General features: G+C 39.1%; 1 protein-coding gene across 1 annotated transcript; it reads right to left on the bottom strand.

Annotated features, from left to right (window-relative positions):
- Positions 1-437: 437 nt before the first annotated feature.
- LOC121296489 (malonyl-CoA decarboxylase, mitochondrial-like) lies at positions 438-16,046 on the bottom strand. The gene is made up of 5 exons (XM_041222110.1): positions 15,395-16,046; positions 11,984-12,096; positions 10,234-10,390; positions 7,506-7,658; positions 438-1,703 (listed from the first exon to the last, which is right to left on the bottom strand). Exons 1-5 carry the CDS (start codon positions 15,980-15,982, stop codon positions 1,170-1,172), a joined length of 1,545 nt encoding a protein of 514 aa, XP_041078044.1. The 5' UTR covers positions 15,983-16,046; the 3' UTR covers positions 438-1,169.
- Positions 16,047-18,199: the final 2,153 nt, after the last annotated feature.

The following is an 18,199-nucleotide window of genomic DNA, read 5'->3' as shown; positions in this document are numbered from 1 at the left end:
CTCATGTATCACAAAGTTAAGCCCTGGAGGACAAAATATATTACTATAAATACAAATTAACAGCATAATCATTCGGAAATCAAAAGTGCTTCTCTGACTACTTTTTTAAAAATACCAGTTGTATGCAAGCTCCTACTGCAAAGAGCTTTAAATACAGTATGTTGCACTGATAAGACCACATTTCAGGGTGATTCAGTCAAATGGCAACCAAAATCTACATTACCACTATTGGTACCAGGCAGTCAGGGATAACAGAGAGCCTCCTAGATTCAACTGCCTGTCACTCACTTGTGATTCTTTCAATCCGCTCCAGATCAGCACCTTCCATTCCAACCATGTCATTTATTGAATTGATTAGTCTTGTTCCAACCAGGCTGTGGTGGGGTGCCCCGCCCATCTGTATTTTTGTGTTTTATGTTTATGTTGTGTGTATGCAGTGGTGCATGGAGTGTGGGTTATGTAGCATAGGTGATGTAAAATGTATATGTGTAGTTAGGCACAGGGATTGCACAATTAGTCCACTTGCAGACTGTGCCAAGATTCAAGTGAATGACTAATTAGCAATCGAGTCTAGGCACAACTGCATAAAAGAGTGACTTCACACACATGGGGTTGGGTGTACAGCGAGGAGGTATGGGACAAAGAGGAGAGAAAACCACACAAAAGATAACGATTGCTACTCGTGCTGAAATATCTCAGTATGATGTTTAGTGTTCGCTGTATTTTGTTTGTCTGTCTATTTTGGCCATCATGCCTTTTGTTTTGAGTGTTTTGTTTTGTGTTTAAACGTTATATTTAATAAATCTTACTCAAAGTATTGTGTCTCTGCACTTCTGGGTCTGACATCACCACCAGCTTGTTCACACAGGCCTTTAATTGTTTAACTACGTTTAAGTAGCTTACTTTTTATTTATTTCAACTGTTTCAAATTGTTTTGGTTCTGGGTTCTGTTGATTGGCTTCCCAATTCTATTCAAATCATGTGACAAAATGTCAGCTTGGCTGGTCCCATCTACATTGTCACGTGATTTTAATTGACTGGAAAAGTCTGATCAATCCAAGGCAGTTAGGATTCTCAAGATATAAAAAAAATGCCATTTGAAGTTACTGGAAGTCTTAAATTGGAATGGACTGAAAGACCCAAAGGAGTGTACCATTAACCCAAGTTATTTAAAGTTTGCTGGCTTTTTGAAACTGCAAAACCAAATTCCGAATCTGATCTGAAGCTTCGATTTCCTTTGTCCTCAGGTACCTGTTGCTGTTGGCGCTTGTGTCCTGCAGGAAGTATCTGTAGTTTACCATCATCCCGCAGGAGGCTGAGAGGCCCCGGGGGCTGGTGTCGGCCAGCCAGTTCAGCCTCCACATGGTGGCTCCATTCTGCAGGTGGAAGTTGGCCACAGGGTTGAGAGCGTATCCGCGGCGCTTCTCCCCATACAGATACCAGGCGCACAGCCGCATGAGTACCGGCTCCAAGGCCTTTACAAGACGCTCCGAACTCACCCACTTGTTGGTGCTCAGGAGCTTCCGCATGGTCTCGTACGCTCGCCCCCCAGTGATCTCCTCGATGTCCCTGAACTCCATGTCTGACAGGATCCAATTGCTGGGGCCTTCCTTTCTCTGCTCATTCAGGAGGCCGAGAAGCCAGTTTGTGAAGCCAGGGATGGGAGACAGGCTGGAGAACTGGTTCATGTGAGGAAATTCCCCCTGGAGTTTAACAGGACATCATGTATTAAATATGGCATTTTAAAGGAAAGCTGATGAAGCAACCTTGACTAAGGGGTCTATTAAATCAACCAATATTCAACAACGAGAAATCACAGTTATTTTAGTAATATCAGCAATTATAGCACTGGGGGGGGGGGGGGGGGGGGGGGGGGGGGGTGGGGGGGGGTAGGGGGGGGGGGGGGGGGGGGGGGGGGTGGGGGGGGGGGGGTGGGGTTGTGTTGCATCAACCGTAGTTGGCACAATATCCCAGGATTAACTCTAAAAATAGGTAGTTAATTCAATCAGGGGTATTCATCAATACTATAAAATGCTCTATTAAATTCTAGCTGTGGCTTATCATGGTGAAGTTGATCAAACTGACTTAAATTCTCAAATGTAGATCATCTATATTGTAATATTTAAAAGGGACAACTGATGTGTTGTTTTGCTTTTTACCCCTTTTAAAAGAACTGATCTTATCTTGCAAGAGATAGAAATAACCGCTATAGAGAACAGGTGAGTGACGTGTGACATGTTGTTCTCCTCACTAAGACAGTATAACCCAGGATCACATGATGCTCATACTGAATACACAACTAGCTTTACTATCAAACATTTCTGAGCTTACTTTTGAAAAGTTTTCATTTGTTTCTCAGATCTTTTAGCAAGCAAGTAGAGACTGGAATCTCTAATTCACAAGGTTGATGGATCTCCCTTTAGACCAAGGAATAAGGAATGTACTACGCTTTCTAAGACCTTGAAGGGCACAGGAAATGTGCTGTCTGTAAAGCAATGCCCCCTGATACCCAGGGAAGGGAGTGATGGATATATATTGCCCTGTGCCGCGATCACAGAGTGAAATTTGAGGGTGGCTTCGGCTCATCTCAGATAAAAAGATATAACACTGGCATACTGTTGACTCAGGGGATGAATATCACAGTCCACTAAACACCATTGCCTAGTTTTTTTTTGTTGTTGTTGTCGTTTGAAATTCTAAAACACAGCAGTCTGCAGAAACACATCTTTAAAGGCTTTTCGAAAATGATTACAAGCCTGATTCATAGTTCTTTTTTTAAAAACATTAAATCTGTTTTCTCCCTTGACGAAACGGTCACAAACTTTGCATATTGATAATTCTGAAGAGAAGTTGGGTGGGCGTGTGATGGTTTATTGGTAGTCTATGATTGCTATGTTCGGAATTCACAATAGTAACATTTCTATGACATTTGTTTTCTTAAATTGCCAATTGGGACTGAAAGAAACTATAAAAAGGTAATTACGATAAAATATTTTTTTAACCAAAACTATAACTGCAAGGACTGCTATGTACATGTCCAGATGTTAAATCACAGAAACAAAAGCTTTTTTTACAGCATAAATCTATCTGAATTAGTTAAACATGTAACTAACATGTGTGTTTAATGCATAAATATTGTATTTTTTATGTATGGTATCAGATATCCAAATCAATGCACTGTATTATCTGTATAGTTCATTTTCTGCACGGCTGTGGATTAAATACTGATGGGGACGCCAACCTCAAAATTATTAGTAAGGCTAACTATTCACCAGTTTAAATTCAGACCAGAAAATTGTGAATTAAGAGAATACATGGATGTCAATCTCTTAACCACCCAAAGCGGAGAGGAGACTATTCTAATGTAGAACCAATGAAGCAAATGTGGAATGTCACTGAGTGCAAGTCACAGCTGGTGGAATTTGAAATTTGCCACATAGCAACATTTGGTAGGCTCCATTTACAGTGATCCATGCTGTGAATGCACGACTTAAATGCTTTGTAGAGGTTTTAAACACTTATCTATAAAAATTAACAATTTCAGTTCTAAAGGTGGCCTTCTGTCGCCATGCTTGTACTTTTTAGGCAAGCTTGTCATTGTTTTTTTACAGAACTTTTTTTCTTTTTTCTACAGGGTTTTGAAACATCAAGGGCATTTGCCGATTCCCGCTGCCAGAGACAAAGAAAAATACATGAAACCTTTAAATTAGTGGGAATACAATACACAATACAGGTACATTAACTATACTCTACGTTTATTACATGCGTTAAAGCACAACATTCTACGATATGGAGAACAACTATTTTAAATGCGTGCCATTCACTTTGGCTAATGTGTATTTAATCTCTAGCCCAGAGCTGTCCATCTTTTTTGACTGAAACTAATCGATGGCCAGAGAGTTCTTTAAAGAGCCATTAAGAAACTTCAGTATTTTTGTGATAATTAAAAAGGTCTCATGTTTAAATGCTTACACGGCACCATTTGTTTTTTCATTTTGAATTTCTTCTACCAAAAATTACTGAGGCCCAGATTTATAAAACGATTCTGCATGTTTTACAACCATAAAACAGGCGCTGAGGGTTCTGAATTCTTGGATAACATACGCAATGGCATAAACACGCAATTAAAATGTGATTTGCGGGGGCAATGTCTCTGTGCGCTTTAGCCCTTGATGCATTTGTAATTCTGTATATGCATATGTAATTCTGGGGCATTTCTGAACGAAACCGCTAAAATTGGGAGGGGATTTTGCAAATTAGGTCTATTAAATATTCCGTATAATTTATTAAAGCTTTTGGTAATTGCGGGCCTCGACAGTAGGCTATATAAAAGGCAAGGTGATGTGGGAGACTTGTCTACAGCAAGGAGACATTGTTTTCAAGGACAAAGACACATAACACAAAGACACAATAACATTTTGCAAAGAGCTCATTTTTTAACCCTTCTGATCAAGTCACTTTGTCAAATACAGTTTATAATACCAGTATCATATTGTTTTGCAAACTCCAATTTCCAATACATGTTTCATAGCTTACATAACAAAACAGAAAGTCTGCAAATAGAGAATATAGAATCCATGTGAAAAAAGGTTCTTGGAAGCACCTAAAAAGGTCTCCCCGCAGTGGTAAAGCAAGGTTCAAACAAGAGCCTTTACTTCTAGAGTGTAGGCATTATTAAAAGAACGATGGAGGAGATTAAGAAAAGATGGAATGATATTCCGAGGCGCATTAAAGAAAAAGTCTCATATACAATGAGAGCTCAGTCTCCACCGTTATTTTAGTAATGCCTACATAACGTATTTTTTGTAATATGGCATTCTAGTACTTAACAGCACTGGTTCAGGCAGTATTATTAAATTCGAGCTGGAAAGAAAACGTTAAAGGACAGATGGACGGATAACGCAGTTAGTTTGCAGATAGAGCAAGTACAGTCTTTCGACCATATATGCCATACAGATATGCTTTAAAATTATACATAGAGTAAGAAATACAGACAAACATAAGAAATAGGACAATTGTAGTTAAACTGAAGACTGTTCATATGCAGCTGTATGGAGTAATTGCTGCTGAACATATTGCTGTACAACAATTGAAGACTTAGTTTGACTGCCATGGATGTAAGTAAATATAACTTATTGTTTCTGAAGTTTTAAAATTCTATACGCCTGGAATTATTCTATACAAAATAAGAAGTTGATAAGAAGTTGAACTAATATGCGAAGCACAGTAACTGGATGATGTGTCGTAATGGTATAAGCAACCTACTACAAACTCTGAAGTGGTACATTTGTTTATTAAGAAGCCACTGCACATTCCATATTTCTTTGTTCTGGTGATGTATTTAGAGCCTGTGTACTGCTTGTACCAAAATCTCCAATTCCATATTGGTAAATTTCAGTTTTCGCTTCCGAGCATCCTCATCACCATGGCTAGTACCAGGCTGAGGTCTTTCATTTTCTTTTGGAATATGTAGCCTACAAACGCAGGGTTGACCCAAACCCACTATTTATTGTGAGAGGTGTGTAATTCTCCATCGCTAATTACAGTGAGGGGTATTTAAATTGGTTGATTGCGGAATTGCCTGCTTATAAAATAGGTTGTTATTTTGCCGATGAGTGCGGCCGTACTGAACACACACATTGCGTGGCTTTTTGCGGTCGGTTTTTCCCCTTTATAACTGTGGGCCCAAATGTCTAGCCTTCACTTCAAAACCAAGAGAGCCTTGTTGTGGAGCTTGATGAGCCATTGTTAGACTGCCTTGCCCTAGCGTAATATCTGCTAATTACACAATGTACTGTATTCTTAACAATGTGCATTGAGTTGAATTTATCGGTTGCTTCCACATACGACAACTCAAAAGGGTGTTGCTCAACAAACTGTTACTTAACTCAGAGGTGAGTCCTTAGAAATACCAGGATGGAAAGGTAGTGAAAAGTCAATAGGAGAAGCAGCTTATTGATAATGAGAGCAAAGAAGGCATTAAAGGGGTAGGGACTTCAATCTTTAGGGGAACTGACTAAGGAAGTGCAACATAATCCATAAGCAAGGTTTGCAAACAGATTTATTTAATCTAGTCTATTCCCAGACATTTGGTTTTCAATTGAAAATATAAACAACATGTGTTTCTTTCAAAACTGCACATTTTAGACCTTACTACAAGTGCACAACTGATAATACTTATGAGTTAGCTATACATAATTTATGATAGAAAGGATATTGTGAAATATTTCACTAAAAAAATTGTCTGGTTATGTTATGTAAATGTAATAGTTTTGCTACTAGCCTATACTATTTTAGCATTCTGCCTACCATAAATTAACTGCACTGTGCCAATGTCTTAAACATACCATGTATGTATCCTTCAGATGCTTAAAAACCTAGCACCATGATGTCCTTTAGTGGTTATGATAGAAAAGACATGTAAAGAGAGGGTTAATCTTCCATGAAGTCCTTTGTTTATGTAAAAAAAAAAAAAAAGTAATTTAAATCTAACAGAATGCCACATGCCTTCCATCCAATTCACTCCTCATTTAATAAAAGGTAGCTCCCAGACACTGAATATTTTCGCATTCCCGATTATTAAATGTGACAGCTGAAACTTCATTATTTTCATTCCCTTTGGCGTTCACAGGATGAAATGCCAGTGTCAGTTATGTTATCTGAAGCCAGGCATTGTTCTGAGAGGCAGGTGTTACAACAGGTTGAAAGGAAAGGTTGGAGAGGAAAGAGGAATTTTGTGCACTTCCTTTAACAAGTCAAAATTACAATATAACCTTAACATCCTATATTCACAGCAAGACCAGTTCAAATAAAACATGTTATCTATTTGGATTTCTAAAAATATCTAAAAGGTTGAATGTCTATGACTTCCATTATGTACAACTGCAGCATTCATGCTGGGTCAAAGAAGAGGCAGTAGAAGTTTTCCTAGTTGGTAAATATGCCAGTATCAGTGCCCCAGTGTTGCAATCCACTTAGAGTAGTAAGTGGTAGTACATTGCTTCTCGAATGGTTTTCTCCCTAACCTACAGGCAGCAATGTACTACATCTCTGTAGTTGACTTGTAATGAGCCAGTAGCTTAAGATGTAATTTATGAAGTTTTACATCTCATTTACTATTTTACGGTGTTTGCAATCATTCATGTTCTGGGTTGCTCCAATTACTCATTAATTATTTAAATGTGCCTCATCATGAAAATTGAAAGTCAGGTAAGGTTTGATTTAGAGACAATTTATAACCAGTCAGAATGATTGCAAAGATACAATAGTAGGGGATACAATTCTATTTAAAATTACTTACTCGTTAAGCAAGTACGTGCATGGTTCAAGCAACAAAAGCAACACCACCTAAATATGGATTTAACAAACTTGGTGTAAATACCACCAAACTAGTTTCTTGAAAAGTTGACAGTACAAGTTCTCAGAAAGGTGATGAACTACCATTGGTCACTGTCATGGGACGCATATAGCACACCCTCTGATCACAGAAGCTGAAGCCCACCCACCTGGAGTTCCCGCACGACCCGCTTGATGAGGTAATTCCCCAGCTCCACCCCTTGCAGTCCTGGCTGGGTTGAAGAGATGGAGTAGAAGACTGCAGCATTGACCTTGTTGATGTCTTCCACAGAATCCAGAGAAGAGAATTCTCGAACAATAGTCTAAAAAGAATAACAATAATGTGAATGAAACCTGAATGTTGCTTCTTTTGGTTTATATTTAAATTACAAAATATAGAGGATAATATTATATGTTTGTTTGCATTCTTTATAGAAATTCATTGATTTGATGCAATTCCATAATTTCGAGTCTGCCACTCCGGTGTAACTGGGAGCTGATCCTGCTGAAAAACAATTCAGCACTGCAAAGTTATTTATTTATTTATTTTTAAATAATTGAATTGAGGAATAAATCAATGACAAATGTGTTTAAAAAATAAAATACATTTAGTAGCATTCTAGAAAGAAACAAGCATACTGTACACAGGTTTACAACTAGAACTAGTGCAAGGTGATTATAATACTGGAAAACATCAATTGTTAAAAAAACAAAAAGATGAACTTAACCATGACCTGTTGCGACAGAAATACAATGACTTCTGGTGATAAATCTCCCTCCCAACCTGTTAGGGTGCTAAAGAACGGGAGGAGAAGTATCCGGAAGGGCTGGCCTGGCAGTTTGTTTCCGGGACCGGAAGTCAGTCAGCCTGGAAAGAAGCGAGACTCTGTTGCAAGACCGTACTGACCTGAAAGGTAAATGAGGGGCAGCTGCAAGTAATAAGGCAGCTGCAACCTTTTACCTAGATGTCATGCGGGAGTACATATAGGGGCTAGGGTAACGCTGATCTTTTCGTTCGTTTGGGATAACACGAGGAGAGAAGGACTGAGAAAGGAGCTCTCAGAGAATATAAAGAGAGAAAAGTGTTATACGTGTTGTGTGTTATTTCTGTCTGTCTGTAATTGTCTGTCTTTGTCGCACTACTAGACAGTTAAAGCACACCTCCGGAGCTGTCGCCATGAAAGCACTATCTAGAGCACCACTGCACAGAGCATCTGCACGTTTGCATTCACCCAGGACTGGTGACCGTGCCTTTGTTTTCTGTTCAGGACTGTACCGAGTTATTCACCCTCCCTGCGCTTTACACATTGTTGTGTACTGCCGGGGATTTATTATTTGACAGTCACCAGACCTGGAAACAGCACAATAAAACACTTATTCACTAAAAATTACCGTTGTCTGTTCATCACTCCTGCACCGCATCACCGCTACACTTGTTCCCCTTACCAGCCACTTTGCCAAACCTGTTCTTAAGTGTGGCTGGTTAAAAGACAGCAATTAGGTTTTTCTAATCAGTTTTACTTCAAACTGGGATAAAGTGGCCCTCGGAGGACAACCTCTTAGACAGTGTTTGGTGCTCGCTTACATTTCAAACTATAAACCATGTTCCACTGAAAACAACAGAGGTTCCGAGCACCTCTTAATTCACTAAGAGTAATCTCGTAGAGCATTAACATTCAAAAGCATTCTAGATCAACGATACTTTGCATTTAAAAATATTATAAAACATATTTAACCATTAAGTATTCAGATTGTGTTTCGTTTAGAAGGCAATACCTCTAATATGTTTGTATGTGTGATTGGACGACTTCTTATTGTTAGAAGAGTGTCTCCCCATGCATTCCGGTTGTGACACAACCTGCGAGGTGCAGCCAAACAGATACCAGTAGTGTATGTTTGATCACACAAAGGATACAAGGATAAACACATAAAATTGTGTCAGTGTGTGGTGGGGTGCCCATCCCCTGTGCTTATTTTATGTGTGTGTTTGTAGTGGTGCACTGAGTATGGGTTATTGTTTGTATGTATGTATGTAGTGGTGCACAGTGGGGTATTGTTTATGTGTATGTATGTAGTGGTACACGGAGTGTGGGTTATTGTTTATATGTATATATGTAGTGGTGCACAGAGTGGGTTATTGTTTATGTGTATGTATGTAGTGGTGCACGGAGTGGGTTATGTAGCACAAGTGATTTAAAATGTATATTTGTACTTAGGCACGGGGATTGCACAATCACTTTACATGAAGATTAAACTGGGTATTTGTATGGGGACACAGACAGAGCACAATTAGTTCACATGCAGGCTGTGCATGACTCGATTGCTTGTTAAATCATTCAATTTGAGCAGACAGCCTGCACATGAACTAATCCCTAAATACAAATATATATTTTAAATCACCCGTGCAATATAACCCACACTCAGTGCAACACTACACACATGCATATAAACAATAACCCACACTCCGTGCACCACTACACACATACATATAAAACACGCACAGGGCACCCCACCACACAGTGGCATTCATCTCCTGCCACAACAGTAAATACATAATAAAAGCCACCTGTAGCAGGAAAAGCAGGGACGGAACTAAGACTCCTACTGCATAGCAGTTTCACCCATTCCAGGTTTTAATATGTTCTTGATTAGCCCCAGTGTACAGGCAACAAACTCAGATGTGCCATATCAAAATCACAGTAAAGCAGAAATGAATCAAACTGCTTAGCAATAGATGTATTTCCATCCCTGAAAAGGTAGCTCACAACATACAGTATATGTCAAAATGTAATCTTGACAAACATACAGAGAAATGCCTCCAAATACCCCCAGACTCTGATACTCTTATAACTAAACTTTTCAAGATTCATCAGCTTTGTAGGTTGTGCAGGTCCTCACCTGAATGTTATCGGAGATCTCTTCTTTCAGGGCAACATGTAGAACCACCAAGGGCTCCCCTGGCATTGCCCCATGAGTGAACACATAGCAGCGCCTGTAAGGGCCCACTCTGCGCTTAATATCTGTCCAGTTTCTAACCGGGTGAACAGCTTCATACCTGGGGAAGGAAAAGGGCTCCTTTTTATATTCTGAGGATTATCCAGAACTTCAGAATGCTCTGTCATCCACACACTCAATAAAGAAACACTAAAAGAAACTTTAAAAATGAAATGACAAGAAGTTGGACTAAATGTCATTGAATTTAAGTTGTTTTTAAGAAACTCATTATCCTTTCCTCTCCAGAATACAAAGATATAGTAAGCCATTAATATGTTATACAGGTACAGCCTGGCTGTGTATGTGTGGATAAAACCATGCGATTTGCTATCTTCAGCGATTTAACATCTTGCAGAGTTGCAGATCAAAAACATTACACTGATTGACTAAAGGCAAAAAGTTTCTGATAAAATGTTTCTCAAAGTAGAGGCCAGGTCTACTCCTGGAAACATTTTCTTTCTATATGTTAGGCTTAAAACTATTTTATTAATGTATAATATACTATTATGTGTATTCCGTATAATTCCCATGTCATGCTAAGTATTCCAAAAAAAAAAAAACTCACATCAGAAAAAAAAAAAATAATTGCACTGATCAGTCTTTTCAGAAGCATTTATTTTTTCAGGAATAGTTAGTAAGCATGTCAAATAATGAAGAAGAAACAAGAGAATTATCAAAAAAAAAAATAGTGATGAAGGTATTAGCAAGTGAAGAACCAAAAACTTCAGATCGGGTAATCATGTGTTTAATACAAATAAGTAATTAAAGGATAATTACACCTACAGCTATGGTCAACATTTCTGTATCGCCCTACAGAATTAACTATTTTTTCTTTATAAAGTCAAATGAAACATGTTGAATAATGTTATGTTAACAGATTGAATTAAATACCGCTTTGAAAATATGACAAAAATTGAAAATGTGAAATACTGTACTACTATTATGGCTTGTGATACTTTTGCAATATACTTTTGTTGATTACATCATGTTAAATAAAAGATTTAAATTATGTTCACACACACAGACACACACACACACACACACACACACACACACACACACACACACACAGTACATATATTCTTTAAATGTTGTCTCAATACTAAAATTATAGGAGATGCAAAACTTTTGGCCATAGCTGCATACCACACCTTTAAAAAAAAAAAAAAAAAAAAAAAAAAGATCACTGAATAAATCTCTAGTGTGTCACAATATATATAATTTTGTAATATCAAAAGCTACTGTACAGTCCTACTTTAAGTAATCCTTATGGTTCAACTAAGATGGGATTCTGCAGTTCAAATCTACACTTAAAGTTTATTTATTATTTATCACTCCTTAAACCTTAACCTGGTGGATCCCCTGTGCCTCACCTTTCTCAAGGCTGCCAGAACTCCTTGGGAGAACACTGACAGCTGGTGCCAGACTGAAGACTTCACGAATCACAGCACTGTAACCCTGACAGCACATTCATGTGTTACTTGCCATTCCCCACAGAATCTTACTGACGAAAAAGGTCATTTGCATGGCTGGTGGTGTCTGGTAAAATGTATTTCATTAGAGAGACTGAATGCATTGAAAAGACCTTGGAAACTGAGGCCCCCAACAGTGAAGTAGACATCGGCAAAAAGAAATATAAAATTATGAAGCTTACTGGCTAATTTTCTGAAGGAGCTCACAAGGTGATTTCCAAGTGACCCGCTCTAGGCTCAATAGCCCCACGGAAAACCACTCTGACAGCATGCTCTTCAAGGTGCCATTCAGATCCTGGGGAGAAAACAGAGCCCACAATGGGGTCACTACAGGGGTGGCAATTAGACTCCCATTGCTTTAGCCATTCCAGGGATGTGTCTTAAAGGGTCACTTGGAATTGGCCTGAAATATTAGGTTTTTTTTTTTTTTTTTTTTAATGTCTTCTTTTTGTAGTTTAGATTAACTTAGTATAATGGTTACACACTGATGTACCTGGTACAGTTAGACATGATTCTGAGTGTTCTACTGACATCACAGTGGTGCTTTACACTACTGAGGTTTAAGATGTCATGACTGAAACTGAAAATGAAGCAAGAGAATCTCAGTAATAACAATAACAAGATAAGTAACAGTTCATACCTCTACTAAGTTGTCCGTAAATTCAAATTCCAAACATAGCTAATAAAAATCTCCACTGGAGAAATCTTTGGTGGGGTAATAATGATGGCTGGATCTTGCAGTGTGATTTTGCCCTTTAAATCTTTTAATACAGAGGACAAGCTGTAGTGTACAGTAAACATCAGTAGACTGACAGCCTACTAGACTCAACGCCTACCTATAGGAAAAGCCCAGTACACAAAGACAATGATGAATTGTCTACTAGGAAGAAAATAATCTGGCAACTGACAGCCTTTAAGACATATGACTACAGCTGAAATAGACTCATATGTGCAGTTAATACAATGGGGTTAGACAAAATATCAAAAACACCTACCATAACACTGTTAATAAAACCACTATGGGAAGGAAAGATATCATGTACTTAATGTGTTGTTTAAACTAATTCTGTAAAATCACACAACTTTGTACTGTCAACAATTGTACAGTACTGTGCACATTTATTACAACACCTCAAGATGTGTTATTTATATCTTTTACCATATGCACCTACCTGCATGAAAAACTTATTAGATGTTCGGTCAGCAATCAGTGACATCGAAACAATAGGGGTTTGTGCTTTGATTTGACATCTTAAATAACCTAAAAAGTCTCGTGCATTTTACCATTTGTGGCTATGTGTTCTGTTTCTCTTACTATTTTAAACAAATTGCATGTGTGGTCTATTAAAGTCAACAATTAAAATTAGACAATCACTAATTTCCTTATTTTGACAATTTTCCAAGATTTTCATTTACAGTGCTTAGATTTCATATTCACAAATAAAAACTACAGAACCAATGGGGTGTGTTAATACATTCCCACACTATTGTATATAATTTTTCTAGGTTTAGCTTGGGCTTGCATCCCATGTTGTGCTTGCCCAGTACTTCTGTACATCTTGTTTTTGTTATATTGAATTCAGTGAAGCAGTGTTTCCAGTGGCGGACCAGGCTGGCTGTAAGAGGGAAGAGGGCCTAATGGTAGAAGCAGTAGCAGGACATGCCTACCTGCAGGACGTTATTACCACCATCAGTGGCAAACAACTTATCTCCCTATAGCTGACTTCTGGGACAAACTGGACAGTCAACAAACTGTGCATAAGGGCACAACAGAGATCTACACAAATGACTAAATATGATTACTGATTTTTTTTCCGTTCTATTGCATAACCACCTACAATTAAAACTTGTTTTCAAACTGATTTGTTTATTTTGTCTCTGCCTTTTATTTACTTTGGGCTGCATTGTGTCTAGACTGGTCATTGTATGCATGTGTCATGAATGCTAGCAGCAGCCCATATTCCTGGATAGACCTGCAGGTGTACAGCAGTTGGTATAACTGATTATTTCATAACAAACAGAAGCTTTTTAAAATATTATTTGTATTATTCTGATTGACTCCCATTCTACAGAAAAGATGCAGCAGTCAAACCTACAAATAGAGCTGTATCTTGATATAGCACAAACGACTAGCTAGTAGTTTAAAGATGGCTCTGAGTTGGGTTATATTATACTCCGTGACTAAGTACTGGTTAAAACAGGTTGTTCAATTTTTCAAATATCGAACAAATATTTTTATATTCTTTCATTTTTACTTTACATGGTGAACAGGTGCCTTGATTTTGCACCGCTCTTTAACAAACTCGTATCATACACTCCTAGACGCCTATAGATGGTTCGGATTGCATTTGACTGTAATCCAGTAAACTCATGATTTTATACATACTGTGATTTTAAGGACCTTCTGTGTGTGCACTAGTAACGTATATGATAAAGAATAATAATACTACACCTCCATATTACAGAAACAAAATCTCTCAGGGCAAAATTTCCAGGTGCATTGTCTTTGAATGATATCTTCTATAAATGTTACATCAATCTCTAAATACTAGCAGTGTTTTTTCAAATTGTTGCCATGGCACTACTGAAAAGAGATATGATAAAGGCTTTAAAACAATCTTCCCACTTATTAGCATAGGCAACATTATCAACCTTCCTGCTATCTTATCATACTTGTTAGTTACACAACCATCAATAGGCAACCTAAAGTCCACAATCCAGTATTTCTTTTTAGGTAATAAATATAAAGCTTATGCAAACCACAGACTTTTACTGACCTTAAAGCAAAAAGACATAGCTCTGAAGTGACTTTAGAAGAGAGGCTAGGGACGTAATACAATTTTAAAAATCTTTGCTTGATGAAGTGAAATATTTCAACCCTTCTCTTGAACCTTTGTAGGCAAACTGATGTGAAAGGCTGAAGCCCTCTGTCACAGAAGCTAAGACAAATACAGGCGACTGAAGAATTAGAGCAAGTCACTGTGGGTATTCAAGGTGAAATTCTACAGGGATAAGAAAACAAACAGGAGTGGGTGGTGCAGAAGGATTGTAGCATTACATTCTATTCTTCTCAGACCACCTGGGTTCAAATCCACTACAAGGAAATTAGTTTGGTGGTCTTAACCTTCACTAACTTGACTGCTGTCCACATTACAGTGTTTGTACTCATTCTAAGTGGTTCTAGATTATGTGGCCCAATTTTCGGATCCTTTCTACAGAATGCACATGCTGTTATCGTATATTGAGACCATACACCCTATTAAAATTATTTAATATAAGTCATGTTCTCGTTGGAAGTATTAGCAGTAACCACATAATGTCGACCTCGCAATCAGAATGTCAATGACAAAGATTTCATGTAAAAGAAAAAAAAAAAAAACTGTTAGTTTATTTTTTCCTTTGGCAAACCCTAACCCAGATACATGTTCACAAGCATTTTATAATATTTAAAAGCCTAAATGCACTGGTGTGTGACATCAACAATAACGGTCACATTTTAATACCCAGCGGTGCGTTTTGTTTTACACACCACAAGTTTACGGAAAGGCAGTGTTGTGTAGCCACCGTATTGACGTTAAGAACAATTGAATTACCCTAATGTGCGGGCTGTCACTGGTTTTCGAGGCAAGGAATTCATTAACATCTGCTTTCAGGTCCACGAGAAATTTCACCCCGCCTTCCACCCTGCTGATGTGATTGAGCAGCACTTTATATCTTGGAGTCAAGCTGTACCGTAACCTGTCCTCCGCTTGCAATACAATCGACATATCCCTCTTCTGAGAGTCCATTACATTCGCAGCTAATTCTGCCACGCACTTATGGTCAACCCCAAAATCCGAAGAAAGTTTGCCCAGAAATGTAGGCCTCTGAGCTTTGTCCAGACTTCTGTAAAATTGTATAAACTCCAAACTACTGGACTCGGGGGGTGGTGGCGATTTCTCTCTCGTTTCATACGTGGGTAAAGAATCCACAGTCCTCGTTAATACTGCCTCCATGTTTTTTACAGAGCTTGTTGTGCTGGAAAAACAGAGGCGCAGATTTCTGAGATGTGCATACGGATAGTTTTCAGCTTGTTGCAAGCAGTCCCGGGATCTGAATTTATTTATACTCGTAATTGATGCCCATTTCCGCCAATTCCTTGCATCAGAACACACTGTCCTGACAACATGTAACAGTAGCATCTCCCTTTGATTTTTTTCAATTTTACACAGTAACCCGGTGCAGTATTTTAATCCTTCCGGCGTTTTATCGTCTTAAAGAGACAGTTCCCCTTTGAATCAAACCATACCGTTTCTGTGTAAATGGAAAGTAAACATTATAATATAGGCAAACAAAATGTCGACAAATTATTTGATATAAGACTGCCAATAAGAATAATTTGTCCAAATGTTTGATTAAACACTTTTTTTTCCTATTTATTTGTTTACTTATTAATGTTAGTCAACTGATTATTTTCAGACATTTTTTTGTTTTTCGAAGTGTGTGTGTGTGTGTGTGTGTATATATATATATATATATATATATATATATATATATATATATATATATATATATATATATATATGTGTGTGTGTGTGTGTGTGGTGTGTGGGTGTGTGAATAATAGATGGGCTTGTGTGTTACAGAAAAATAATGTCATCTAGGGTTTCTGTGACGTCATAAATTTATAAACTGTCACAGATGAAATGGTAGCCGTATTACTCCAGAGATGATAGACAAAGAGAAGAAGCGATATCTTTTATTGAACTAACTAAATAATAATTATTCACAGGCTTTCAAGACCTCAAAGGTCTCTTCTTCAGGTGAAAGTCGGAAAGGAAGATGTAAACATCAATCTCAATAAAAACATCAATTATTATTTAGTTAGTCCAATAAAAGGTATCACTTCTCCTTCTCTTTGTCTATAAACTGTCAGAGGCCCATCTATTATTATAATTTTTTTTTATAATACAAGGATACCCTTGTGATGCTAATATTAAAGAAGAAAAGGTTCAGCATTACAGCTTGTTTTTTTAAAAAACGTGTTTCAGTGCTATACAGACGTTCCCTTTCAATGGAATGACAACCATTACCGAATGGGAAAGTGCCTTCTCTGACCGTCAATCACTGAGCATATATTAAAAAACCTGCCCTGTCAGGGCCCAGCTGTAAGGGGGAAGTCCCCCCCACCACGGGGCCGCCCCAACTTCCACAGTCTTGTTCCTGATCCCCTGCACCTAGACCTCCTAGACCAGGCGCACTGTCCTTCACAGCATAGAGGTCAGAATTCTCGGACCCAGCCACTTCCATCGGGCAAGCCACAGCGGGGAGCTCCTTACCGCCCTTGCCGCATGTCTCACAGAGGGATGAGTTCCAAGCACTAATGCAGCGTGCAGCTGCAGCCACTGACGTTCCCTGGCCAGCAGAACAAAAGGGAAAGGGGAACTGAGTTCTCCAGAAAAAAGGGCAAACACAGCAAGCCCTCCCTTTGTGCCAGGATTTCTTGGAATTGGTGCTCTCCTCCTGGAGCAACCCAGTGTCTGCACCCTCAGCCTCCAGAACAGTCTCTGTTGCACACTGCATGAGCCCAAGAAGCGGGCCTAGCACATTCCTCACTATCGAGGACACGGTCACAGTATTGGTGCAACGTTCCACCATCACCAAGCCTTGCAGGCGACAACTGATGCTATGCTCGAAAAGGTGCATGCATCGGCAGCGTTTTCAGTCAGAGCAATGAACTCCATGGCTATACTGGTGTTCTATCAGACCCAATTAGCAGAGAGGCTGTAGGAAAGATCCATGGAGGCAGACATAGGCTCTCGATACATCAACAGAAGAGCAACTTCGTACTGTCTCAGTCCACAGTGTTCCTGGGGTTCACCTCTCCGGTGTGGACAACAAGGCAGCAGACCTCTTGTCCAGAAGAGGAATGGAGACTGCATCCTCAAGTAGTGAAACAGATTTGGGAGAGGTTTCGTACTGCACGAGTCGACCTCTTTGCCACAGCCGAGTCCACTTATTGCACCCTATGGTTCTCCATGGAGAGAGACGGTGGTCCCCTGGGAGTAGACGCGCTAACTCACCCCTGGCCACAGGGTTCTTGAGACGCCCCTGGTTTGCTCTCCTCTCTGACATGTCGTCGGGTCAGCTGTGGCAGCTTGCGCTGCGCAAGGACCTCCTGAGCCAAGTAGAGGGGCTGTTATGGCACCCGAACCCAGCCCAGCTCCAACTCTGGGTCTGGCCGTTGAATGTAGCCATCTATTCAGATGAGGTTTGCCAATTGCAGCTGTAGAAACACTACAGTCTGCTAGGGTACCGAGCACTAGAGCCCAGTACTCATACAAACAAGTTTTCCAAGACTGGTGCATTGCCGAAGGTCACGCTCCTGTGACCTTCTCCTGTGTCCTGCCCTATTGAGA

Source organism: Polyodon spathula, chromosome 21 (assembly GCF_017654505.1).
Source record: "Polyodon spathula isolate WHYD16114869_AA chromosome 21, ASM1765450v1, whole genome shotgun sequence".
NCBI lineage: Eukaryota > Metazoa > Chordata > Actinopteri > Acipenseriformes > Polyodontidae > Polyodon > Polyodon spathula.
The sequence above is the reverse complement of the archived record's forward strand: the minus strand, read 5'-3'. Positions and strand labels throughout refer to the sequence as shown.

What these genes read in the sequence shown, in the direction of transcription:
- LOC121296489 (XM_041222110.1), bottom strand. Translation starts at nt 15,982, where the DNA reads ATGCTACTGTTACATGTTGTCAGGACAGTGTGTTCTGATGCAAGGAAT. An exon ending in CTCCTTCAGAAAATTAGCCA is followed by an intron (nt 10,391 to 11,983) that starts GTAAGCTTCATA and finishes TTCCTTCCCCAG; the next exon opens with GTATGAAGCTGTTCACCCGG. An exon ending in AGATCTCCGATAACATTCAG is followed by an intron (nt 7,659 to 10,233) that starts GTGAGGACCTGC and finishes TATTCTTTTTAG; the next exon opens with ACTATTGTTCGAGAATTCTC.